Consider the following 26,334-nt stretch of genomic DNA (forward strand, 5'->3'; position numbering starts at 1 on the left):
TTTCTCAGTTTCTTGACCTTCTACTACAATAACCTTGTCCCTTCATTCACCTAAGCCACTTATTCCTTTACCTTGTTATTGCCAATACCTGGAAGTCTTCCATTATCTTAATTTCAATTATCCCATTCTGTTCACCACCTACGTTCTCAGCACTGTTTAGCACTCCAATTCCAACAATCTTTTATTCCCAGGGGGCCCTCGATCCACTGATAGTACCACTTTTGCACTATCTCTCAGCTCCACTGTGTCCTCACTTCCCTCCTTACCTAAGTTAAATCCTACAGCCAATTATAATTATCCTCTTGCAAGCACCCTCAACTTCACTGCTCACTTCTTCACTTGCTTTGCTAAACCACAACCCTGGTTAAACCCAACTCTCTACCTAGAGTGTATCCATAACTTGCAAAGCAAACACACAACTATACTGAATGCTCACTTGCCTAATCCAAAGGTCAGTTTTTAGGCCTCATCTTATTATATTTGATATGCCAGAAATATCAGATCAAATTCATACCTCTCTTCTCCTTTATTTACTTGGCTTCCAGGACATAATGCTTCCCTACTTTTTCCTCTTACTTCTCTAGTTGTGCCTGCTTAATGGTATTTGTCGCCTCCCCAACCTCTAAACATTGGGGAGCCCCAAGTTTCAGACCCCAGACCTATTCTCTTTTCTATCTACTGCTACCTTCACCTATGTGATTTTGAATCAAATTTACAACCCTAGCCCTGAATTGCAGAATTAAACATCTAAATGCCTCCCTGACATCTCCATCTGGATGTCTAATAATCATGTCAAACAATATATCCAAATGGAACTCCAGCTGTTCCCTCCCAAACCTGCTTCTCCTGCAGGGATTCCTAAGTTAATGAAATGCCATCCTTCTAGATTCTCAAGCAAAAACTTTCAAATCATGATAACTCCATTTTATCCCCACAGCTGATCCCTCAGCATATTCTGTTGGTTTTATCTTATAAATAAATACAGAACTTGATGACTTCTTATCATATCTTCTGTTACTACTCCGTTCCAAGTCACCATCATCACTTCCTGGATTATTTCAATGGCTTTTAAAATTGGTGTCCTGCTTTTACCCTGATCCACTTACAATTTATTCTCAGCACAGGAGCAAGAATGATCAAGTTAAAAGTCAGATCATGATATTCTTCTGCTCAAAACCCTCCAGATCAAAAGGCAAAGTCCCAAAAGAACTTATTTTCTACTGCTATTCTCCTCCCTCTCCTTTGCCCGCTCTGGCCATAGGAGCTACAGGCATGTTGGCCTCCTTGAGGAACGGAAAATATGCCAGGCCTGCCCCTACTTGAGGGCCTCTGCATTTGCTATTTTGTCTGCTTATAAGATTCTTCTCCAAAATATTCACATGGCTTACCACTTCACGTTCTTTACTCAAATGTCATCTCTTTATCGAGGTCTCCTTGGCCATCTAATATAAAATTTCAACAGTACACTTTGCCATTCCCCCTTTCCTGTTTTCCTTTGTTCATAAGCACTTATTTTTATTTGACACAGTACATATTTTACTTCTTTATCTTGTTTATTGCTTCTCATACTAATATGTAAGCTCTATTTACATCTTTGGGATTTTTGATTCTTTTGTTCATTGCTGAATCTTCAGCAACTAAGAGCAGTGCCTACCACATACTGGTTGTTCAGGTAGTATTTGTTGAATGTATCCAGTACTATATTCCAATGTCTTATGTAGATAAACAGAGTAGTGCTCAGGAAATACTTATCAAAAAGAATGAATGCCAAGAAAATGGTACTTTTCTTTAAGCACATACCAAAACAAGATCAAGTCTAGTTTACCACTCTATACTGTAGGACTAAACTAGTCAAACCATAAAAAACTTAGAAAGTGCATGATATCCTTACCTAGGCCGGCTCTTGCTTCTTTTTTCTTCTGAGAGGCCCAACCCACTGTGGAAAGTTTATCTCCTGGTTTTTCCTCTATGCCTCTATTCAAGCGCCATATTTTTAGTGTATTATCATCAGAACAGGTAGCAATCTGAGGAGAGCCAGGAAGGGAGTTAAGAAATTTCAATCAAAGAATTACAACAAAGCAAAAAATAGATGTGTCTTAAGGGCTCGTGACTGGAGAATTATTTTTTTCTGATATAACAGGATACAGAAAATGATGTCTGAAAGATCATGTATTTTCATTCCTTGCTTTCAGGAATCATTCCAGAGTTCCAATGAAGGTGACTCTCTAGTTTCTTCCTTGCATACATTTTGCTGATATGTCATTTGATACCAGTAATTTCTTACCTAAAGTTCTACTATAAAACTAAGCTCATTTCATTTTGTTCTTTCAAGAAGTTAGGCAAGCCATTCTCTTTATCACCATCTATATAAATACAAAACATGTAATTAAGATATCTTTTTTACTTTCGTTCTGTTAAATGATCAGTATATATCACCAGCATTCAATTTCTACAACTATCTTCCGAATACCACATGTTCTGCTGCACTGCTAAAATCCTCTGCAAGATCAGTCTTAGACCATGACTCTAGTAGGTCGTGACAAGTAGAATGGAACCATTCCTTTTGAGATTCTTTTTCAGATAGGTAAAGGAGCAATCTGGGAAAACAACAAATTCACTAGGCTAAAAGGAGTTAAAAATAACCTTTGCCCCTTTAAAAATATCTGACCATTCCTGATCTTGGTCTCAAGCCTTTTATGGCAGAGAAAGTCCTGCTTGAAGAGCTTGTGGCAAATGGCCACTGGTACCAGAACTGTTCCCCAGCATTTGTTTATATAATTTCTCTATTTCAGTCACTAAAGAGAGAGAAAAAAGAATACACGTTCTCTTAAGTCTTGGCCCCCAAGAGACTGGCAGCTTTTTCCTTTCCTTACTGGGAGGCCAAAAGAAGATACACATATTTAACTGCTGAACATGAAATGCTTGGAATCCCATGGTCACGCTATAGTCTACTAATAGTTATTATTTACAGAGCACCTACTATGTTATCTGGTAATTTACATTATCTTATTTAATTCTAACAATATAAAAAGGATTGTACTCAAAATACTCCCATCTGAAAAATGGGGATAAAGTTATTTGCCCAAAGTCACCACAATTAAATGGTAGAGCTAGAATTTAAACCTAGCTTTCTCCTATTCCAAAAGTCAGACTTTTTAAAGAACAACAAGAAAAACCATATTCTACCTCCTTAATTCTAGGCTTGGGATAAAATTATTATTATTACTTTTTCTTTGAGACAGGGTCTCACAATGTCATCTATACTAGAGTGCAGTGGCATCATCATAGCTCACAACAGCCTTAAATTCCTGGGTTCAAGTGATCCTCCCACCTCAGCCTCCCAAGTAGCTGGGACTACAGGTACCCACCACTATGCCTGGCCCCTTTTTTTTTCTTTTAAATAGAGATGTGGTCTCCCTATTTTGCCCAGGCTTGGTGTCAAACTCTTGGCCTCAAGGGATCCTCCCACCTCAGTCTCCCAGAGTACAGGGATTAGAGGAATGAGCCATCATACCTGGCCTGGGACAAAGTTATTTTTAAGAGACTTCTAAAAAGGTGGTCACCAGATTAATATAGTTAAATAGGCCTGCCATTTTCTTTGAGTCTTTTCTTACAGGAAATAAGGATAATTAATATATGATAGTTGAAATGCATAGAGATAAGGATAATATATGATGGTTGAAAAAAGATAAATTAATTGAATATTAAAAATCATTTATCTTAGTAAGTTCCACAAAGAAACAATACTCCATGTTAAAAGCTGATATTTCAGTGGAAATTACAAGGAATCTCAGAGAGAAAAAAAGTAATTGGCATGTAATTATGGGTAATTAATCTTTTTTTTTTTTTTTTTAAATAAAAAGGTCTGCCATGAAGCTGACCACAGAAATGGTAACAGGGATATAAAAATAAAGAGAAATCCACAGCAGTACTGGAAGCTAGTAGGGATGCCATGAATAGACCAGACCATGAGAAGTTTCTGGAAGATAAAAAACAGATGGGAACAAGAGGCAACAAAACCTCAAAACGTCATACATGAAAGGGGAGTCCTCCATAGAAGTGAGATTTCCTGTAGAACCCAGAATAACCCAAAGACCAGAGGCAATGGGAGTTGGGAGAAAGAGTAAATAAAATTTAGGCCATTATTATATGAAATTCATGTTAGTTTGTTTATGTTTCTGGCCTTGCTATATTTTAGGGTTTCTTGTTTCTTTAAGTATCACATAGTATATTCACTATAAAAAAATTAAAAGGTGGGCATACTTTCTTCTTTCCAGAGTGTCTAAAACATTTCACACTTACTTCTTACATGGTTTGGCCATGGATAACATAACATGTTAAGACTTTACAGTAACCACTTTGTCAGCCATATCTGAAAACCCAAATTGGACTGTGAAGAGCATTCAAGATGTTACCTTTAATAAACCACATTGGTAATACTAGAAAATGAAAAAGACTAGTTTTCACCTGAGATTGTTTATTTAGGAAAGAAATGACTCTAGGGAACCAGAAATCCATCCTTATTCCTTACTGCATGATACCATTTCTCTACTGGTAGAGAAAAGCAGAGTATGTATGAGTAATGCTGATACAGATCCTTGATGGCCTCTAGATCTTTTAAATCTCTATTTAAACATAAACATCTACATTACTCAGACTAACCTTGGGCAAACCTACAAAACTGACCTACCTTTTAAGCCAACTATAGAGATTTATTTACAAACCTTTGTGAAGTCGGATGGACACCAGCATACAGACGTGACCTCTTGAGAATGACCCAGTAGCATAGTAGGAGGATGCCAGGGTGTGGAGACCTAGTCCAATCAAAAAGGAACAAGTCAGCAGAACAGCGTTAGGTCTCTCAGATAGAGACTTTGAATCTCCAGCATTGTGCCTTAAAGAGCTTTAGGGCTGTTACCAAAGGCCCCTAGGCTGGCCTAGTTATAGTTCAGAAAAAAGAGTTCCAATGGGCAATGAAGTTTTTCTGTCACTAATCTGAGAAAACACAATAAAAATAGCCAAAATAAGTAAATAAAATATGAGCTTGGACACCAGAACCATTCTTATTTCACCTAGAACTAGGCAGCTATACATATTTAAGACTGGCATTGTCCCTTACTCATTAGCTGGTAAATTTTCTGGAAGGATTAAGTTTAACGGCCAGATAGTAAACTTCAAGTGGACAACTTAGTCCTGCTTTTACTTAGCCTAGATATTTTCAGATCTCTAGTTAGCTACTTCCAGAAACACTAACTGTGAATTAACTGTGAATCCTGAAGCTATCTGAAACATGCTACCAGCTCTCTTGGGACAAGAACAGACTCTTACCTCCAAAAGAAGACTCGCTGACTCTTACCAAAATCCAAAGTTATATCCTTTCATTTTGAGTTGGATAACCTTCATTTTGAAGGAGTATAAGCTATATTTTACATGGTACTTTGGTATCCTTTGTGGGAAAAAATTTTTTCCTCCAAAAGTTTGGTAGTTTGCTTAAAGAAATTTTGAATTTTCAATTAAGTCTCACCACATTTTAGTATATTTTAATGCATGAAGAACGGTCACATTGTGCTGTGCTGCACAGGTGATTAAGAATTGTATTTTCCCACCTTTGGATGCCACCAGTAATATGCATTTGACAGCATCATACAGCTCATTGGAGAGCTGTCAATCCCTTTCACAGGCCATAGGAATTAATCAGCACAATAAGGAGTATAAACTCCCATAACTATTATTAGCACGTGTGTTTGAAAAGAACAAGGAGATTGGGGATGAGAGAAGTTATTCTCTTTTCATTTTCCTGAGGCTCTGAATCATGGCTCATTTGTATGAAGCAAGTGGAGGTGACTCTGGAAAGAATATTTGTGAGAATGACTAAGTAAACTTAATAGATTTCTCAGATTATAATTAAGAGATTTGCCACACTGATTCACAAGGTTATCCAACTCAATTATTACTACTCTTCTCTTGGGTTAAATGGCACACGTGCAATAATTTAAAAAGCAAAAGAAGACAAAGAGCAGAGTCTAATTTGCCCTGCTGAATTAACAGAAAAGGAAGCCTTATCCACATCTACAAAGATCTCACTTACTGCCTACTCCTACAATGCCACAGAGACAATATAACTCATTCTTTCGCAAGGTAACGTATTTTAGAAATGACCTTTAAGATAGTCTCTAACTGTCCCAGTAGTCACAGAAATTCTCCTTCCTCCTCCATTTGGACGACACCCCTCCAAATGGGATTTGGGATGGCGCCAGTCTATTAAGTTTCTCTTCAGTCAAGACCCAAACAGATAGAAGCAAGTTAAAAGGGGGAGGAAATCCTCATGTCCTTTTGAGCATCCCTGGTAAGAAGCCGTTATTCTCCATTGACCAGCTTGCTTGTTGCCCCTAGCTTTTCATTTCATGATATTGCCCCTTCCTCAGTTTCTGTATCATAACACCTAGGAGAACCTGAATGTATACACCAACAATTAAAATCAATTTCAAAAAAAAACCCCAAATACCAATAGAATGAAAGTACATTTTTGCATTTATCTAGAGGATCTCAGAGAAAAAAGAGATCCATCACAAAAACTTTTAACAATTTAATAAGTATTAATAACAATGATAATAAAAGCCAGCATCTGTTGATTGAATACCATAAGCCAGCCACTTTACAAATTATCAAAAGTGGGGAGAAGCTTCCTCAAAAAGTTAAACATAGAATTATATGACCCAACAATTCTACTCTTAGGTATATACCCCCAGGAGAATTGAAAACATATGTTAAAACAAGAACTTTTACACAAATGTTCATAGAAGCTTTATTCATAATGTCAAAAAATGGAAATAATTCAAATGTCCATCAACTGATGAATGGATAAACAAAATATGGTCTACTTATACAACGGAATATTATTCAGCCATAAAAGGAATGAAGTACCAATACATGCTACAATATGAATGAATCTTGATAGCATTATGCTAAGTGAAAGAAGTCAGACACAAAATGCCACATATTGTATGATTCCATTTATATGAAATGTCCAGAATAGGCAAATCCATAGAGACAGTAGGTTATAGCAGTTTTGGGGGGCAAGGAGGAATGGGAGAGTAATAGTTAAACTGAAGAGGATTTCTTTCTGGTGTGATAAATGTTTGGGAATTAGATAGTAGTGACAGTTGCATAACATTGTGATTATACTAAAAATCATTTAATTGTATACTTCATAAACACTTTTTTTTTTTTTTTTTAAGAGATGGGTCTGTGGGGAAATAGTCTCACTCTGGTGAGATCATAGCTTGCTGCAGCTCTTGACCTCCTGGGCTCCTCCATCCTCCCGAGTAGCTGGGACCACAGGCATGTGCCACCATACCCAGCTAATTTATTTTTTGTAGAGACACGGTCTCTCTATGCTGCCCAGGCTGGTCTTGAACTCCTGGGCTCAAACAATCCTCCTCCCAAAGTGCTAGGACTACAGGTGTGAGCCACTGCACCTGGCTGAAATGTATACGTTAAAATGACTAAAATGGTTAATTCTATCTCAATTTTTAAAAGTCGGGGAAAGGGCAAGTTGTGGTCTAAAATGAGAAACTAACATCTAACAAGTTTTTGTGAACTTTTATGTTTTGACAGTTTAGGACTATCCTAGGGTGTAGTACTTGGTGACTAATTCAAAGAAGATTAATTTCCTCCAATGAAACTCAGGTGGCTTTTAAATCCTTTATTTTTATTCAACTAAGTTTTTATTTATTACCATACTTCATTATTATAAAAACACTGTCATAATTACACGATTTCTGTTTTTAAAGCCTCCTTTCAAGTAGGAAGGAGACTATTAATTATAAGATACATTTATACCTATGCATTTTGGGGATGGTCAAACACAGAAGACTGTCCTGTCTTACATATTCTACTTTTTACAGAATAAAGACTTCAAGGCACAAGGAGTCACAAAGTTAAAATTCTCAGAACTAAATGGCTCTAACCATAAAGCATTTTACGTATTTCAACATGTGAAAAAGATCGGCACTTTTCCTCACAAAATCTCCTTACTCTGCCCAGCTGGAAACCAAGTCTAATCTTTATTTCTGCCATGAGATCATTTACACTTCCTAAAGTGTCAGGCTCAACGTTTCGCCAGTCAGCGGTAGAATGACTGTGCCAAATCAGTTTATTTATAACCACTTCAATACTATTTAGTGGCTATATCAGAAAACAGGGAAGAGGGGATGGGGTGGAGGTGGGACAATGGGTAGGAAATTAAAAAGAAAAAAATATAATATTAAATTTTTTTAAGTCTTGGGTATCAATATCAAAGTCTAAATATATTACATCTCCCCTTTGCTGGACAATAGTGAGGATTAAAAGGCCATTCTTTTCTGTCTTAAGATATAAAACTCTCTTCTTCTACTTTGTTTGCTTGTACTCATGGGCTTTTTAGCACAGAAAAAGTTGCAACACTTAAGAAGAGAATTCTGACTTTTTGAATACACAGCAGAGTTATATATAAGACGACCTGGATTCTCACCTTGCATGGAATTGCTATTAAATTATCAACCTTCCTTTTTTTTAATTGTGGAAAAGAGAAACTGAGCCACCTCACTAGGCAAATTCAATTTTAGGAGGTGCAAGCTTGCCAGGCTCTCAAATATCAGAGCCTGTACTCTGGGTTATGTGTGGACAGGCAGGAGAACATCACGTCTGAACCACGTCATTCAACACTGACATGTGACCCAGCCTAGGAATTCAAAAAGGTCACCCATGTATGTGGTGGCCACTGATTGGATGTCTGAAAATGGGTTAGAAACAACAGCCAAGTGTTTCCAAGTATCTTTAGTGTGTACCTTTATTTATTTATTTTTTTAGCATGTATCTTTAAAAGGAGGATGTATGCCCTTACCTTCACTCCCTGAAACAAAATTTTAAAAGGCCTTTGTGCTAGAGAAGAGGAACTTTTAAGAATTGGAAAACTAGGCCGGGCGCGGTGGCTCACGCCTGTAATCCTAGCACTCTGGGAGGCCGAGGTGGGCGGATCGTTTGAGCTCAGGAGTTCGAGACCAGCCTGAGCAAGAGCGAGACCCCATCTCTACTAAAAATAGAAAGAAATTATATGGACAGCTAAAAAAAAATATATATATATAGAAAAAATTAGCCGGGCATGGTGGTGCATGCCTGTAGTCCCAGCTACTCGGGAGGCTGAGACAGTAGGATCGCTTGAGCTCAGGAGTTTGAGGTTGCTGTGAGCTAGGCTGACGCCACGGCACTCACTCTAGCCTGGGCAACAGAGTGAGACTCTGTCTCAAAAAAAAAAAAAAAAAAAAAAAAAAAAGAATTGGAAAACTATACCCCCACCACAATATACATATAATTATATACATAATTATATATAATTTAAAAACTGATCTAAAATTATTTAAACAGAATGATTAATACATAGGTACTTATTTGCATAATTCTTTATTATTCTTTTTGGTATGTCTAAAATTTCAGGGTTTTTTGTTTTTACTTTAAGAAGAAAGAAACTTCCTTCTTTCTGCGGTAGGAATAAAATTCTCTAGTTAAGTTGGGAGCCCAAATAGACAAAGAAATGTAGGTAAGAGAGTGTGGGAAGAAGAAATAAAAAATAAAAAGATAGCAAAATAAGAAGCACAAGACCAAATTTGAAACTCAAAATTTAAAATATAAGACAGAAGCATTAGTGCTAGTGACACACATTGTTAAAGTTTAAAGCTAAAATAAGAAGAATCTTATAGGGAGGAAACTAGGTAAAAACTCTTATCACAAGATGAGGTCTCAAGTATATACTTTATAAGCAAATTTTCATTTAAAAAATACAATAAACAAAAGAAACGTGCTTGTAGGAAAAGGCAAGCCCAACACAAAAGCATCTTGGATAGAACAATATCTCCACCTTGTGACCCATTAGGATAGTGTTACTAAAAGCTTTTAATAAGGCAGTGTTGCGTTTTTGCATCTCTAGGTACCGAAATTACTTTTTCATACTTTCCTCAGGACTGGATGAAATAAAGCTGAAGAATTATGCTTCATATCGAACAAGGTCCACCCCGTCCCAAAACAACATTAACAGTATGACTTCCTAGAGGTTGGCAGGACTAAGAATGATAATAACTTTCTCTTGAAAAGGGATTTAATAATATCAAAACTATGGATCTATGAAGTTTTAGACTTTATGACTTTAAAACCCAAAATATGTATACTATACTGGTGACAGGTACATCAAAAGCCCTGACTTCAGCATCGTACAATTCATCCATGTAACAAAAAAGACTTGTACACCCTATTTTTCTATTGAAATAAAAAAATAAATTTTTTTTTAAAAACTCAAAATATGTGAACGCTGACCAGTTAATTCACCCATGTCAAAAACATTTATGAAGTTACAGGAAAATCTAGAAGATAACTAATTTTTAGCCACAGGTAAACAATGTCTTAATGATCTTTCTCTGAACTCCCAGAACATTTCTGTAATTAATTATTCAATCAAGAGAAATTTTTCAGTGATCAGTAAGTGCTACTTGTGTAACATTTCAGTTTTCTCCATTGGACTTCAAATGGACAGCTTTAAATTTCTCAGCTTATAGTTGTCACTGTAGAATTACTATTACTTAAAAAGCAAAACAATAATTTGTAAATTTGTGTAACAGTAATGGGAAATCTATAAAATAAAAAAATTATTAAATAATGCTATTAAATATATAAAACACTAATAAAGCAAGACAAAGGTTCTCACTACCCTTTTGACTTCTCAATTTCCTGATAATCTGTGAAACAAAGAATATGAATTGTCAATTTCCAACAAACTACAGCCATGAAAGTGTCACATAGTCTGTGACAGTGTGAGGTTTCAGCTATATTAAGAGCCAAAAGAAACATTCACTAAATATCTGATGTATGAAAAGTTAATAGTAAGTATGTATTTACATTAAACTTATCTCATATTAGAAGAAATATTTGCAAAAATATCTCTGTCTCACATTTGTAGAGGAAGTTTGGCAACTTACCTTCCAGATGTAGGCAGCTTCGTCACTTGAGCCACTGATTAAAAACTGGTCATCTGGACTAAGACTGGATTTTATGTAAAAGGTGGAGTTCTGGTGTCCATTGAAGATAGCCACTGCCAGAGGAAAAAACAAATTACTTGGTTCTTGGTATTTCCAGTGTTCAAATGAATACTGATAGCATGCACATTCTAACAAGTTTTATGACTACATTGCCTATTAAAGCAGATGGTTAAGATTTATTCACCAAATAAACGGGAACTGGATTTTGGTAGAAAAATAAAGAAAACCCTTGAAAGGGGCTTTGTATTAGATCTAATCTCATGAACTCAGTCTAAATATTTGGTATGGAAATGGCCATACCAAGAGAAAAAATTGTGATGAAAAACATTTTTAAAGGAAAAGGATATAGCCAATGTCCAATCTTATAGTAAAATGTCTTTATAAGATTCCTTTCTTCTCACCTCAGAGTAGAACTTTTTCCATTGTATAATATATTGCTCTTATTTCCCCTTAGACTTCAAGCCTCTCGAAACTAAATTTCATCTTACTCTTTCCTTACTAGACTTTATAGTGCTTTGAACAGAGTAGATCGCAAACATTTGTTCTATGAATAGGTAAAAATCAGTGAAAAGTATCATATGAATTCTGGTTAAAACTTACTAAAAGCTTATTTGGGATGTGGGAATCTTTTTAATCTAACGCTTTAAATAGGCTGATGGCAGAAGTAGCTAGTGAGGTAAACTACATGTTCGTATGTAAGACACTAGGTTTGGACTTCTCACTATCCATAGCAAAAGGGCAATTAACCCAATCTAGCACAACATGCTCTTGACAGGTTCTTCTATCCTAACGGGACCAAAACCTGAGGCCCCTGGCATAAGAACACTCCTAGGAAATACAAGAGAAAAATCTTTACTGGAGAATTTAAGATACATTTAGGCAGGAAAAAAAAAATCACACTCTTTTAACAGAGAGAGAGAGAGAGAGAGAGAGAGAGAGAGAGGTATTAGTAAGGGACTTAACAGCTTTTCATAAGTTCTCAAAGAAATCTATTCCTTGTTCTAGAATAAAATTGAAGAACTTTGTATTTATAGCTTTTAAGGAAAAAGCCACCATAGCAAATACTACCCATATCAGACATTTTTACTGTGAAAGTGAAGCAGGATATGAATCAATTCAGATATACGTATAATAAACCTGCTATGATAGATAAATCCTTCCAAAATCAACAAGTTCCTTTATTCTGAACACTGCTCCAAAACTGTAATTTTTTATATTCCTCAACTCTAAACTATGAATGAAAAAAATATACATCAAATTTCCCACGATACCTGTAAGTATTTATTGCCCTCTGCTGGTCTAAGGCAGGCTAGTATTAAGTACATTGTAACTGTTTCAAATCTTGCTAAAAATCCTTCTAAAACCTATCTACATTGGCTTTATTTTTATTTATTCATTTATGTAAAAAAACTTCTTTTAGAGATGGGATCTTGCTCTGTCACCCAGGCTGGACAACACTGGATAGCTCAGTGCAGCCTCCAACTCTGGAGCTCAAGTGATCCTCCCACCTCAACCTCCTGGGCAGCCTATATTGGCTTTAATTAGCTCAATTTAATCTTTCTTTCAAGCTCTTAAAGTGCCTGAGAATCATTCTTATGAACATCACTTGTATGGTATAATACTGTAAACGAAAAGTATGGTAGATCAAGTATTGACCCCAAGATTCTTTCTGAAGTTTTGAAAAAGACAAGTAATTACTGGATGTTACACACACATTTGGCTGTCATTCAATTTTTAAGGAACAAATCTATGTATCCATGTATCTACCTATGTATTTATCTATCTGAGCAAATCAAATTATTCTTAGGAGCATAGAAAAAGGTTACTAAATTATTAGCAAAGTGTTTGACGGCAGAGGGACAAACTAAACTCAAGGCCCCTTTCAGTGCCACACTCTAGCAAAAATTATATAGAAAGAGCTCTTGGACAATTGGTAATATAATCAGGATTAGGCTTTATCTTTTGAGGAAAGATTTTGAAAAGTCTATTTTATATCACTAACTAAATAAGTAGTTCTCCAAGTTCTGATTCCATTACGAAAAACAACAAGAGAAGTTATAAAACCTCTCCCCCTTTCCAAATACTCTTGCTCTTGTCTTGTTCAGAGAACACCAGATCTAATCCAAAGCATTGGAAATGTGATTGTGATACCATCATAGATATAAAGTCCGAGTAAGATTGTTGGGGCAATCTTTGGAAACTTCTGTAAGATTCCAGATAAAATGATCTGAGTTCGGTACTATTTTGAGATTTGTTTACCAGTACATCTTACTTTAGTGGGAACTGGGTAGCTCTAGGGATTGCTTATGGAATTCAAAGTATTTTTGACAGATCTGTAGCTGAGGAAAAACCAGACTACTAATATGTAGCTTGCTTATGTAATTGCTAATGTTGTTAAAAATAATGTAACCCACATAATCCTCTTAAAGCATGCAGTTGAGAAACATGTTTCTTTTTAAAAATATTTATTTATTAGTTTTAAGTATCAGATTACATTTTTATATTATTGAGGAAAAAAAAGGTAGAGTTGGGGAAAGCACCTAAAGAGATAAAATGGCCTCTGTCCAACATTACAGAGAAGGACGAGAGAGGCTGGAACTATTTTGGGTGTCTGAAAAATTCAACCCCCTAATTTTAACTGACAGCCCCCAAAGAAGACAAAAGTTGAGCAGAACAACTTTCTCTACCCTACAGCTTATTAAATAGAAAATTGAGGTAACTCTACATATAGGCCAAGGAGCATAATTTCAGGAGACTCACTATTAAAATAAAATTAAGTCATCATAAAGAGCAGGATTCTGTTTACTTATAAAATCATCACAAGGAATATACACTTATGACAATATCACATGAACTAATCAAAGACACCAAAGTTCTCATATGGCTTAATAGGTTTGGTTTAGATGAAAAAAACCCTTAAATTATCACTAACAAAAAAGCCCATATTAGTTTCCTGCTAAGAAAATTTGAATGACTAATATTTTACCTGGAGAAGTCTTCAATCCAGTCATATTGAACATGTAGATGTTGTCATCTGTGCAATTGGCAAATAAAGTAGAGCCAGTGGAATCCAAAATCAGACTTGAGTATCCTGGAAAAAAGGAAACTTTAGTTAGTATGCTCTGATGAAGGTGACGAGATCTGAAGATAGATTATTCCACAAGAAGAATCATCAGAATTCTGATCCCAAAATACATACAAACCAAAAATATTCTGAATTTTTATCTTTTGAATGTCAAAAAGATAAAACCACATATTAGAGTTTCTCTAGTCTATGTTGTTGAAAACCAGCCTAAGTTTTTTTGCTTTTAATTTTAACAAAAATGCACATTTCCCCCCAAAAGTCCTATAGTCTATGCAAAGGCTTACCTAGTTTTCGAGTGCTGCTACCTGGGTACAGGAAAGACTTGGCTGCTATGGGTTCTTGTCGATAAGCAGTATAATTCTTACGCAGATCCCATATTTTAATTATCCTAAAAACCAAGACAAAATACAGTTATTTTGTAGACTTTCTCCCAATCCCAAATAACTTCAATTATGACTTTTAATTTGCCTCCTCTGGTACACTAAGCAGGAACAGTGAGGACATCTCACTGGAAAACAAATTGAACTATCTTATACTATTGTCTCCAATGTCAGATTTATAATTCTGACAGAACGGAAACAGATGTGATTTGACCCAGTAATGGGTTACTGAAGTTTACTCCAAGGGAGCGGAAAAGGAAGATGAAGGTTGAGTGCTGATAGTCATTGTTTCATTGTTTTTAGAAAAAACACTTCCTAAGCCTTTAATATTCTGAATATATCCTTTGACATCATAAGTAGCAAGCTCTGTTCCTATGGTTATGTCTCTACACATAACTCCTTAAGTAATCTAGTCTAAACAATTTTCCTGTGAAATAAAGTATTTTTTCATTTCATCTATTGGTATAATTGTTTTAATCCTTTAGTTCTAGTTTGCAGGCAACTTGAAAACACAAGCTTGGTATCCTTGGAAACAAACAGAATAAGCTTTTGTAGCCATTCACAAACATAACTAATAACCTTTAAATAATTCTTCATTCTTGCCTGAGACTTTGGTTCACAGAAGGGTTTTAGCATCCAGAGGAGACAATGGAAATCCCAGTTTGGTAAACCATGATCTTTCTATTTATTTATTTATTTATTTATTTGAGACAGAGTCTCTCTCTGTTGCCCAGGCTAGAGTGAGTGCCGTGGCGTCAGCCTAGCTCACAGCAACCTCAAACTCCTGAGCTCAAGGGATCCTCCTGTCTCAGCCTCCCGAGTAGCTGGGACTACAGGCATGCGCCACCATGCCCGGCTAATTTTTTCTATATATATTTTTAGTTGTCCATATAATTTCTTTCTATTTTTAGTAGAGATGGGGTCTTGCTCTTGCTCAGGCTGGTCTCGAACTCCTGAGCTCAAACGATCCGCCCACCTCGGCCTCCCAGAGTGCTAGGAATACAGGCGTGAGCCACCACGCCAGCCACCATGATCTTTCAAATTAAAATTTTTAGAGGGAGGGATGTTAAGGAGATAAAATAAGAAGGGAACTTAAAAAGAAAGAGTCCTCATGTGCAAAGAGTTTATATTCTACAAAGCAACCAATCAATAAGCATCACAGACTTATTTGGAAGCCAAAAATTCAGACCAATCATAGATGGCAGGTATGCGAAAGTCATTAGGCCCTCCTATCATCAATCTAGCTGTATTACTCCCAGAAATGACAATTACACGCCCAGAATGAGATTTCCTCTTTTAGGGTATTCTTAAACCTGAAAAGATAAAATCCAAAGTAATAGAAATCTTACTCCTCAAAGTAAGATTCAGTAACTAAACTATATTGTATATAAGGCAAGCAAACTACTCCTCCAGCTTCTTCTCTAAGATAGCAGCAGCAGCTAACACTGCTCCTATGTGCTAGACAATGTGCTGAGCATGACACATGTATTATCTCAATTAGTTCAGCAAATGTCCTAACTAGATACTTTCCAGTGTGATCTGTAGTTCCTTTCCTCAGCTAGGATACTTGCTATGTTGAAAGTTAAAAGTACACACATTCAATTACAATGGGACTAGGTGACTTCCCCATCTTAGCTCATAAAAGAGACATCATCAAAAGAACCAAGAAATAGATTCTTACCCATCCACAGCTCCTGCTGAGACTAATGTATTCTCATCTTGAAAGAGGACCACAGTAACACTCTGCTGGAAATCCTGATAGCACAAGAAAAGAAAAGAAGGAAATTCTATCTCAGATATCACAATCTTCACCATCAAGAGAACAAGGTGCTAAAAAATGGTTCCCCACCCCCAACTCTGAATTAGACTAAATCTTTTCTTTCCAATCATCTTAATCAGATATATATGCTGACCAGGAAGTAATTTTAGCAAGGAAATGACCTAAACATCATTAAGTTATAGCATATAGTGTTAGTACTTTAACCTGTACTCAAGAAACCAATTGGTGACTAAAAGATTTTACTTATCTGAGCCCACTGGGTCTACTTAGAAGCAGCCCTACAAATAAGCTATGTACATCCTTAGGTAACTCATTGAACTTTTCTGTGCCTATTTCATTTACAAAATGTTGCTGTCCATCCAGATTATAATATAGGAGTCTAAAGAATTATGGATGAAAGTTTGTTACATGCTCTGAAAAAGTTAAAGGGGCTCAATGGAGTTTGACCTCCTACTTGCTGTAACCTAACAAGTTATCTTAGCTCAGAACTTGATTAGATGTCTGAAATGTTGCTCATTTTAACTTCATCTGGCCTCCACAGATGAAGATGAAACTGTTTCCATTCATGTCTGTGTCCTGTTCATGGTATGTAGTTTTAAGTCTTAATGTTTTAGCAAGCATACTTCCTCCAAAATATTAACTTGGGTCCTACAAACAAGAAACATTAGAAAAATTAACACACTAAAATGAGATTAATGGCAATTTCTTTTAAAGGAAAAAGATGTATTATGGGCATTGTTTGAGCTTTGACTATAAGCTACTAGAGTGGTACTATGTTCTACCCAAGTGTTTCTCAATATATTTAATAATATTTTGCCAAATGTTTAAAAACTGTACCAAAAACTCACATCTTTTCTGTAGTTTGTATTATGAAAACAATGGATTCCTTCTTTATAGAAAACTATATCATAGTACTTAATATGCTTCTTCAAACTACTCCTCCCCCACTTTTCCTAATGAATCACATCACATTATAGGAATGTGTGTGTGTGTGTATATATATATGTACATATAGAACGAGAGAGAGAGAGCGTGATATCTCTAGGGATGAAACTTGAGAATCAGGAAGCTGAATTTTTAACATGCTCTCCAGGTAACACCAAAGCACACTGGAGTTTGAGAACCACTACTGTAGGTACTGAGTAAGCAACAAACCACTGATATCAAAAGTAAATGAAAATTCTCATTCACCTAATCGATAACTCCCATTTTATGGTCAACAAATTCCCTAAAATGATATTCCACCCTGTTGTTAAGATCTACACACATGTACATCTCTGTAAAACCTTACCACAGAAGGAGCAAGTCCTTTTGAATTCTGTTTCTTCTTGGGTTTTGAAGGGGTTTGCTTGTCTGAGGTATTATGAGCTCCACTGATTTGATTCACTTGCCTGTAAAACCCGTCTGAAAGATATTCCAAGGAAATTGATTTAGGCTTCAAAACTCTGATCTCATGCTGTATAAGACCTTAATATTAAGTAATTTTTGACCAGATTAGTGAAATTAGAAACAAGAAGAGCCAGCTGCACTGTATTTCTTATGGTAAGATTATAATGTATAAAAAATAAGTACACAGATCTTTACAGCAGTTTTATTCATAATTGCCAAAACTTGGAAGCAACCAACATGCTCTTCAGCAAGTGAATGGATAAACTGTGGCACATCCAGACAATGGAAGATTATTTAGTGCTAAAAAGAAATGAGCTTGATAAAGCCATAAAAAGACATGGAGGAAACTTAAATGAGTATTACCAAGTGAAAGAAACCAGTTGAAAAGGCCACATACTGTATGACTACAACTATATGACATTCTGAAAAAGGCAAAAACATGGGGACAGTGAAAAGGTCAGTAGTTTCCAGGGATTAGTGGGGAGGTAGGGATGAGTAAGTGGAGCACAAAGGATTTTTAGTGCAGTAAAACTATTCTGTATGATACTACAATGGTGGATACATGTCATTATATGTTTGTCAATATCTATATAATATATAACACCAAGAGTGAACCTTAATGTAAACTATAAACTGTGGGTGATAATGATGTGTCAATGTAGGTTCATCAACTGTTAACAAATGTACCACTTGGGTGTACAGGATATTGTCAGTTCGGGAGGCTGTGCATGTGTGGGGCAGCAGGTATACGGGAACCCTCTCTGCTCAGTTTTTCTGTGAGCCTAAAACAACTCTATAAAATAAAGTCTACTAAAATTTTTTAAAAATAATTTATTTGTGTATTTCACAATAGCTAGATGAGAAGAATTGCAACGGTCCCAATACAAAGGAAAGATAAATGTTTGAGGTGATGGATATTTCAATTACCCTGATTTGATCATCACACATTGTATACACGCATCAAAATATCACATGTACCCTAAAAATATGTACAACTATGATATAGCAATAAAAAAATACACATTAAAAAATTTTTTTTCCTAAATAAGTTAATTAATTAGAAGTAAACAGGGAGATGATCACCACTTTTGCTTAATGGCACCATGAGACAGCATGAGCTATGTTTAATCTAATTCTTTAAAACCAAAAAAATTTAAAAAATACTTACTAGTGAGTCTGTTATTAATATTTTTAATTCCATCAATAATGTAGGTAAATGGCATTATAATTCAGAAGACAATATGAGGTAAATATGTGAGTGTAATACTTGCAGTGAGAACTAAGATCCTGAGAACTGGAACAGTGAGCAGAAATGCCGAATTATGAGCAATTGCCCCCTAGTGGTAATCAGATGAAATCACCAACACTTTCACTCAAAATAATTTAAGTATGGGGTGATCCCACATCTGTCAAAATTAAAACAGAACTAGACTACCTTTTTTGTTGCACCTGGTGTCCCAGACCATAATGTTGCCATCTCTTCCACCTGTACAGAACACAGCTGCAAGGAAATAAATAGTTTATCAAGAGGTTAACAAAACCAGACATTAACACATATATTTCAATTTAAATTTCCAGAGTATCTCTTATGTGCTAGGTACCGTATCTGGCACTGGAGATTAAAAATTTAAAAACATATGGCTCAATAACAAATAGAGAAACCAGCTATGAGGAGAAGAGATTACAAAGTGCTCAAGATGCTTATGCTGAACAAAAACTTTATAGAATCATCCCTCTATAATTTCTTAAAACCACATAAAATACTTTATACAGTATAGTAAAAATGATAAACAAGCATTAGCCAAAACATACTGAGTGCTTACTATCCTAAGTGCTAGGTACTATTCTACATGCTTTACATAAATTATCTCAATCCTTGCTATCAACTTTATTAGGTAGGTGTTATTCTCCCCATTTTACATACAGATGACAAAACTAAGGCACAGAGAGGCTAAGTAACTCGCAAAGGTATTCTAGGCAGTGTGAATCCAGAGCCTATACTCCAAACCTCTAAGCTGCATTGTTTTAGCATAAATATATGAGCCAAATCTATATGAAATTTGTGAAAGGGTAAGTTATCTCTGGGGATAGGAGGAGGGCATTGGATTGGAGAAGGGAATATAGGAGAACTTTATTCTTTAAAATTAAGCCAAAAAAAAAAAAAAAAAACCACCACTCTGCTGCTTATATGAAAGAGTGAGCACTTAAACTGATCCACCTGCATTAGCTATAAACTGGACAAAACACAAAAACAACTACCCGAGGACTCTGTGGAGACTTGAACAAAAAAACATGCAATTTTCGGAGGGGAGTCAACACCTTTAGTAAATGATTGCCCCTGGGTAAGTTACTGGAGCTTGTTGTGGTTCTATGTTGAGGGCAGCAACAGCTGCAGCATTAATACCAGGCAGCTAAAATTTATATCAATAGAAAAATCTACTATCTCTTAAGCCAGAGGAACCAGGAAAAGAAGACTGGGAAGAACAAGAGCTGTCAGAGAGTGACGGAGTAGGGGGATCCTGATGACAGCCAAAAGAAAGGAACCTCTAATTTTGTGTTTAAACTCAGTCCAAGTCTCTAGCTGGCCCAAAAACCATATGTGCAAGAGAAAACCGCAAGCAGCTTTCGACTGAGGCTTAAACTAAAGAAATGAATTGAGATACGACCCACTACCCTACTGTAGGTGTGATAGTCCGCAATTGAGTCTAAAGGAGTTAACTGCCTATTAAACAGAGACATTAACTCTTTTCTAAGCAATATAACAGAATCCAGAACCCCATATACCATTCCCAATGCCCAAGGTATAATCTTAGTTGACATGCAAAGAGCCTGGAAAATTATTCTCAAGGGAAAAGAAATCAACAGAAGCCAACCTCAAAATAATCCAGATGTTGATTTATCAAAGTTGTAAAGCAAATTAAAACTATGTCAGATGAGGGAAATATACACTTGTGATCAATGAAAAGACAATAAATCTCAGCAGAAAAACAAAATTTATTAAAAAACAAATGGAAATTTTAGTACTAAAAAACACAACATGTGAAATGACAAAAATTCACTGGATAGGCTTAAAAACAGAAAGGAGAGAATAGAGGAAGTTACCTTGAATACAGATCAATAGAAATCATTCCATTTGAAGAAGAGAAAATTAAGATTGAATATTATGCTAAGTGAAAGAAACCAGTTACAGAAGACCATATATTGCATCATTCCATTTATATGCATGTGTAAAACAGGCAAATCTATAGAGATAGAAATTAGTCCAGTAGTTATATAGGATTGGGGGAAATGGGTGAAAAGTACTCCTAATGGACTCAAATATCTTTTGGGGGCTGATGATGGGTAAACTTTATAGTATGTTCATTGTATCTTAAATTTAAGAAAATTTAAGAAAACAGAACCTCAAGGACTTATGAGATAATTTTGAAAGGTCAAATACGAGTAATTAAAAAAAATATAAATACATATGAGTAATTCAACTACCAGAAGAAGGTGAGGGGAAGGAATATAAATGAATTAGGCAGAAAAATAAGAAATGGTAGGAAATTTCCCAACTCAGTGAAACATAAATTTACAAATTCAAACAGCTCAGAAAGCTTCAAACAGGATAACTTTGAAGTGAACCCTGACTGTACACACCATAGTCAAACTGCTAGAAACCAAAGAGAGAAAATCGTGAAAGCAGTCAGGAAAAACATATATACAGGGAAATGACTTGAATGATCACAGAATTCTCAATGAAAACCATGGATGACAATGGAATAACATCTTCAGGTAATGAAAAAAAAAAAAAAGCTGTCAACCCAGAATTTTATATACAACAAAAATATCCACGAATGGTGATGAAATAATAACATTTTCAGATAAAGGAAAATAAAGGTAATTTATTTACCACCAGACTTGCACTAGAAGAAATGTTAAGGGAAGTTCTTCAGGGAAATGATACCAGAGGAAAGGATAAAGGTGGTATTGCTGGAGAGGGGGGTGGATTATGAGTTCAGTTTTGGATATGTTGAATCTGAGGTGCTTACAGAGAGGTTAAGGCTAGAAATATAGACCTAGGTCAATGCAAACAGAGTGAAAAACAAAACAAAACAAAACAAAACTGGTATGGATGAAACTGTTCAAGAAGAAGGTATAGAATATAGACTGAAAGAAAAAAAGGCCACACACCAAATCCTGGGCCTTGCCAACACTTTAAGCTAGGTAAAGAAGTGTGATACACGCAAGCAACTATGAAGGAATAAACAGAAAGACAATGAGAACCAGAAGGGAGTGGTATCACAAATTCAAAGGAAGAAAAAAAATTTTGTGAAATTTTATAAATGCCCAGAAGTATCAAATATTATACAAGTAGAAGAAAAGGCCTGAAAAGTTTCATGGTTTCTGACAATTAGATAATTAACAGCCTTAGCAAGGGTGATTTCAGGAAGAGCTAGATGTGGAAAATAGATTGAACCAAGTTGAGATGAAGAAATTTAGCCAGCTTTTGATTACTCTTAAGAAACTTAAAGGAGATAGGAAATACGAAAGGATAACAGCTAAAAAGAGAACACAGGGTTAAGACGTTTTGGGGGATAGGCCACAGACATTTTTGAGTCTTTCCTAAGGAGAAATAGCCAATAAAGAGGGAGAGCTTGAAGATACAGTAACTGTGTGGATACAATGGCATAAAGTCTTAGGGGAAGACCAAGAATGTTTCTCAACCTTAGCTGCACGTTGGAATCCCTTGAGGAGCTTTAAAAAGAATAAATACTTGGCCCACCTCCCAGAGATTCTTATTTCGTTGATATTTTGAAAAACCTCTTCAGGTGACTAATGTACAGTCAGCATTGAGAACCAGTGACCTAGGAGGAAGGGGTGGCCTTAAACTGAAGAATGAATAATGAGAAAAAGGTGCAAATATACGTAAGTTTGTGGTAGAGGAAACAGAAATAAATTTCTAATCAATTTTAATTATCTACTAGAGGTTCTTAAGAATATTTGTGTCCTGCCCATGTAGGGCTGAAAGAACTGGACCAATGATCTTTTCAACCATGCTACCTACAGAAAAACCCACAAAACACTAAGCATTTATATGGTTCTTAATTTTTTTAATGCATTCATATCTCACCTCATTTTTATGCTTATGGCATTTTTGTGAGCTACACAGAATAGATACTAATCTCACTAGATTAGGAACTGAAGGCCCAGGGAGGCAAAAATGACGTTGCCCAAGAGTCCAGAATACAACACAGGGCTTCTCTGTATGGCTGTAAAAGTGTGCCCAACAAGAGGCATATGGCTTGAAGGAGTGAGTGGGGCTAAAATCTAGTCTGTTTCACCAATCAAACCATGGGGCCTTGGGGGCAACATCCAACCAGACTAATTCACACTAGGGCACCTATGGACTACTGAAAGCCATGATAAAAGCCACTTGCCCCAATTTCTAACCCAATGTTTTTTCTACTGGACCACATTGATATAGATTGATTTATACGCACAGAGCTTTAAAAATTAAAAAAAGGGACCAAAAGATATGGTGTTCTCCATTTCTATTACCCTTTAAATTTTCATAATCTTAAATTACTTTTATAAACTCAGAGTCAACACTGACACAGAAGTATAGAAAACTAGAACACAAGCATACCTAACTTTATAATTAGAAGGGTCAATGAAAGTTACTCAGAGATCAAAAATCACACCACATATTTCCTCTTCAAGGTTCCAGTCTCAACAGCAACCACAGTAGATTAAAACTGACTTTCTTAAAAGTCCAAACCACCTCAACAACTCAGTTTAATATTCCCGAGTGCTCAGGTGAATAAATGTAAATATTCCTTTTTAAAATGATATTTTTTAATGATAAAGGAAATTGTAATATTTATTTCTATTACTTTTGAGATTAGAGTCAGATTAATTCAAAGACTTTTTTGAGATAAATGTTTATTGGTTTATTTTTAAAAGTTTATTTGGTGAGAAACAAATGGGGCAAAGAGAAGAATCAGACAAAAAACTAGAAATGAAGAGCTCATTCAGACACCCCTGCTAAGTTTTCCCCTAGCTGCTATAGTAATGTTCTGAGTTATATCACTCTTTATTTTTTATTTATTTATTTATTTATTTTTGAGACACAGTCTCGCTCTGTTGCCCAGGCTAGAGTGAGTGCCGTGGCATCAGCCTAGCTCACAGCAACCTCAAACTCCTGAGCTCAAGGGATCCTCCTGCCTCAGCCTCCCGAGTAGCTGGGACTACAGGCATGCACCACCATGCCCGGCTAATTTTTTCTATATATATTTTTAGCTGTCCATATAATTTCTTTCTATTTTTAGTAGAGATGGGGTCTCGCTCTTGCTCAGGCTGGTCTCGAACTCCTGAGCTCAAATGATCCGCCCACCTCGGCCTCCCAGAGTGCTAGGATTACAGGCGTGAGCCACCACGCCCGGCCTATATCACTCTTTAAATCTTCCTTTTCCACCATAATGGTAAAATAAATATAGGAAAATATATTGTGAGTGAATAATAGTTAAGAACATACTAGGAAATTGGGCCATTTAAACTAATTACATAAATTTTTAGGTAGAGAACCATGTTCAGTTTTTCAGGTTTCTTACCAGCCTCACACCCCATTTAGATTTTACAACTAGAGTTAAAGTAACTCTATCTTACAGAGTTAACGAGTACCCAGCACAAGGTTTTAACTTCAATGAACAATCAAAGTTGAATAGAGGTATTGCAGCTGTTTATAAATTTTTACTTTATCTGCAAGGTTATAGAAAAATATTCCCTGAACACTCTTGACTTTCAGGGAGAAGCTGGAGATAATGTCCATAGAATGGGCCCAAAACCAACTTAATTTCATTAAGATTTTCAGTCACATTAGAATTTCAATCGTCTGTATAGGTAAAGTAGCAACTCTGACAGGGGAAAGGACAGAAACAATTACAGTTTCATTTCTCTACCATAAAGAAGGTTAAGAAGAAAGAGGATAACTACCAACCAACCTTTCTCAAACTTAGAAAAGGCAACCGACTTGAGGCTGCACTGATGACCTTTGCACGTTCCAATCAGCTCACCAGCTTTTACATCCCAAAATTTGGCTGTTTGATCACCTGCTGCTGTAACCTTTCAAAAATAAGGTAGCACAGTTTAATAAATAAAGCAACCCTTTACCAGTTATTTACCCAGATCCCAATGAAATAAAAGTCACTTACAAGTTTGAGTTCACCAGGGACCCAGGCCAGGTCAAAGACAGCATTACAGTGAGCCATCCATTCTAAACAAAGAAAATGGTAAATGAAATGTCTAGACTGTGTTCTCTAGTAGCCATATCAACAGCAGTTTAAATGCTTTGAAAGCTGTAAAGATCAGCGGTCCATGGGCCGAGAATTTGTAGACTCATAGACATTACACATTCCCTTCATCACCACATTTGAGAACTACCATCTGATGTTAAATTCCTTTCCATGATTTGACTGGTAATGTATTCTTTAAAATGAAATCTTTCTGAAACAGTTTCCAGTTCAAAAATCTTCATGATGCTCTCTAGAGTCTAAAATACTTTAGCTGGACAAAGTCCTACATGTGTTGGTCTTTGTTGCAAGGCTCATCTCTCACTGTTCTCCATGTATCTTATTCCAACCAAACTGGATCACTCCCTATTTTCTTATTATATCCTTATCTCTAGGGCTTTGCTAATGCTTTTCCCTCCACCTGAAGAGTCTTCTTTCATCTCCATTGATCTAAATATCACACTCCAACTCAAATGCCCTACTTTTCATAAAAAATTTTCCTAGCCTTCTTTACTACATGAGAGCTTTCTTTGATACTTGTGGAGTTTTCTTTGTATTTCTACATCAGTTATAGTCTTTGCTTTATTTTAGTTATCTCAACACTTAACTGACTAGTTCCCAATGATCAGTTCTTAAGGTCAGCAGAACTTGGCTTTACAGATGGAAGATGCTACGTCAATATAAATATTTTAAAGCAATGCTTCCCCAACCACATTAAGTGTAAAAGATTTAACTTTTTAAAAGAAATATTTTTAATCCTACAGTGTATTTTTTTTAACTTTTAGTAAAGGCATTGTCATAGTTAACAGTTATTGGCAGATAGGCAGTCCACCATTTACATTTAACCTGGTCCCTAAAAAGAAAAGTGCACATAATTGGGAATGTGCTATAGTTTGGATGTTTGTTCCTCCAAATCTCATGTTGAAATTTCATCCCCAATGTTGGAGGTGGGGCCTAATGGGAGGTGTTTGGGTCATGGGGATGGACCCCTCATGAATAAATTAATGTCCTTACTGGGGTGGGAGTGTGTTCTTACTCTATTAGTTCATTCAAGACAAGAGCTGCTTATTAAAAGAGCCTGACACCACCCTGCCCCTCTTTTTCTTTCTCTCCTGTCATGTGATCTCTGTACACGTGGGCTCCCCTTCACCTTCTGCCATGAGTGGGGGCAGTCTGAGGCCCTCACCAGATGCCCAATCTTCCAGTCAGCAGAATCATGAGGCAAATAAATCTTCCTTTTTCTTTATAAATTACCCAGTCTCAGATATTCCTTTATGGCAACATAAAACAGACGAAGAATGTATTTAAATAAAAATTTACTGGAGAATCTGTCAATTAAAAATAATCTTAAAACAAAAATTAT

The 26,334-nt window shown here is 36.0% G+C and overlaps 1 protein-coding gene across 3 annotated transcripts in view; it reads right to left on the reverse strand.

Annotated features, from left to right (window-relative positions):
* Positions 1-26,334, reverse strand: part of DTL (denticleless E3 ubiquitin protein ligase homolog) — a 47,470-nt gene that overhangs the window by 11,768 nt on the left and 9,368 nt on the right. For 2 of the 3 annotated variants that reach the window (XM_069459438.1, XM_069459437.1), the window contains 10 exons: positions 24,894-24,955; positions 24,684-24,804; positions 19,136-19,201; positions 17,603-17,715; positions 16,213-16,286; positions 14,436-14,539; positions 14,053-14,157; positions 11,007-11,119; positions 4,725-4,814; positions 1,892-2,024 (listed from right to left, as the gene is read on the reverse strand). In XM_069459438.1, the coding sequence (XP_069315539.1) occupies positions 1,892-2,024; positions 4,725-4,814; positions 11,007-11,119; positions 14,053-14,157; positions 14,436-14,539; positions 16,213-16,286; positions 17,603-17,715; positions 19,136-19,201; positions 24,684-24,804; positions 24,894-24,955 (981 nt within the window). The remainder of the gene's footprint in view (positions 1-1,891; positions 2,025-4,724; positions 4,815-11,006; positions 11,120-14,052; positions 14,158-14,435; positions 14,540-16,212; positions 16,287-17,602; positions 17,716-19,135; positions 19,202-24,683; positions 24,805-24,893; positions 24,956-26,334) is intronic. The other variant, XM_069459439.1, reaches the window with a different exon arrangement.

Source organism: Eulemur rufifrons, chromosome 27 (genome assembly GCF_041146395.1).
Source record: "Eulemur rufifrons isolate Redbay chromosome 27, OSU_ERuf_1, whole genome shotgun sequence".
NCBI lineage: Eukaryota > Metazoa > Chordata > Mammalia > Primates > Lemuridae > Eulemur > Eulemur rufifrons.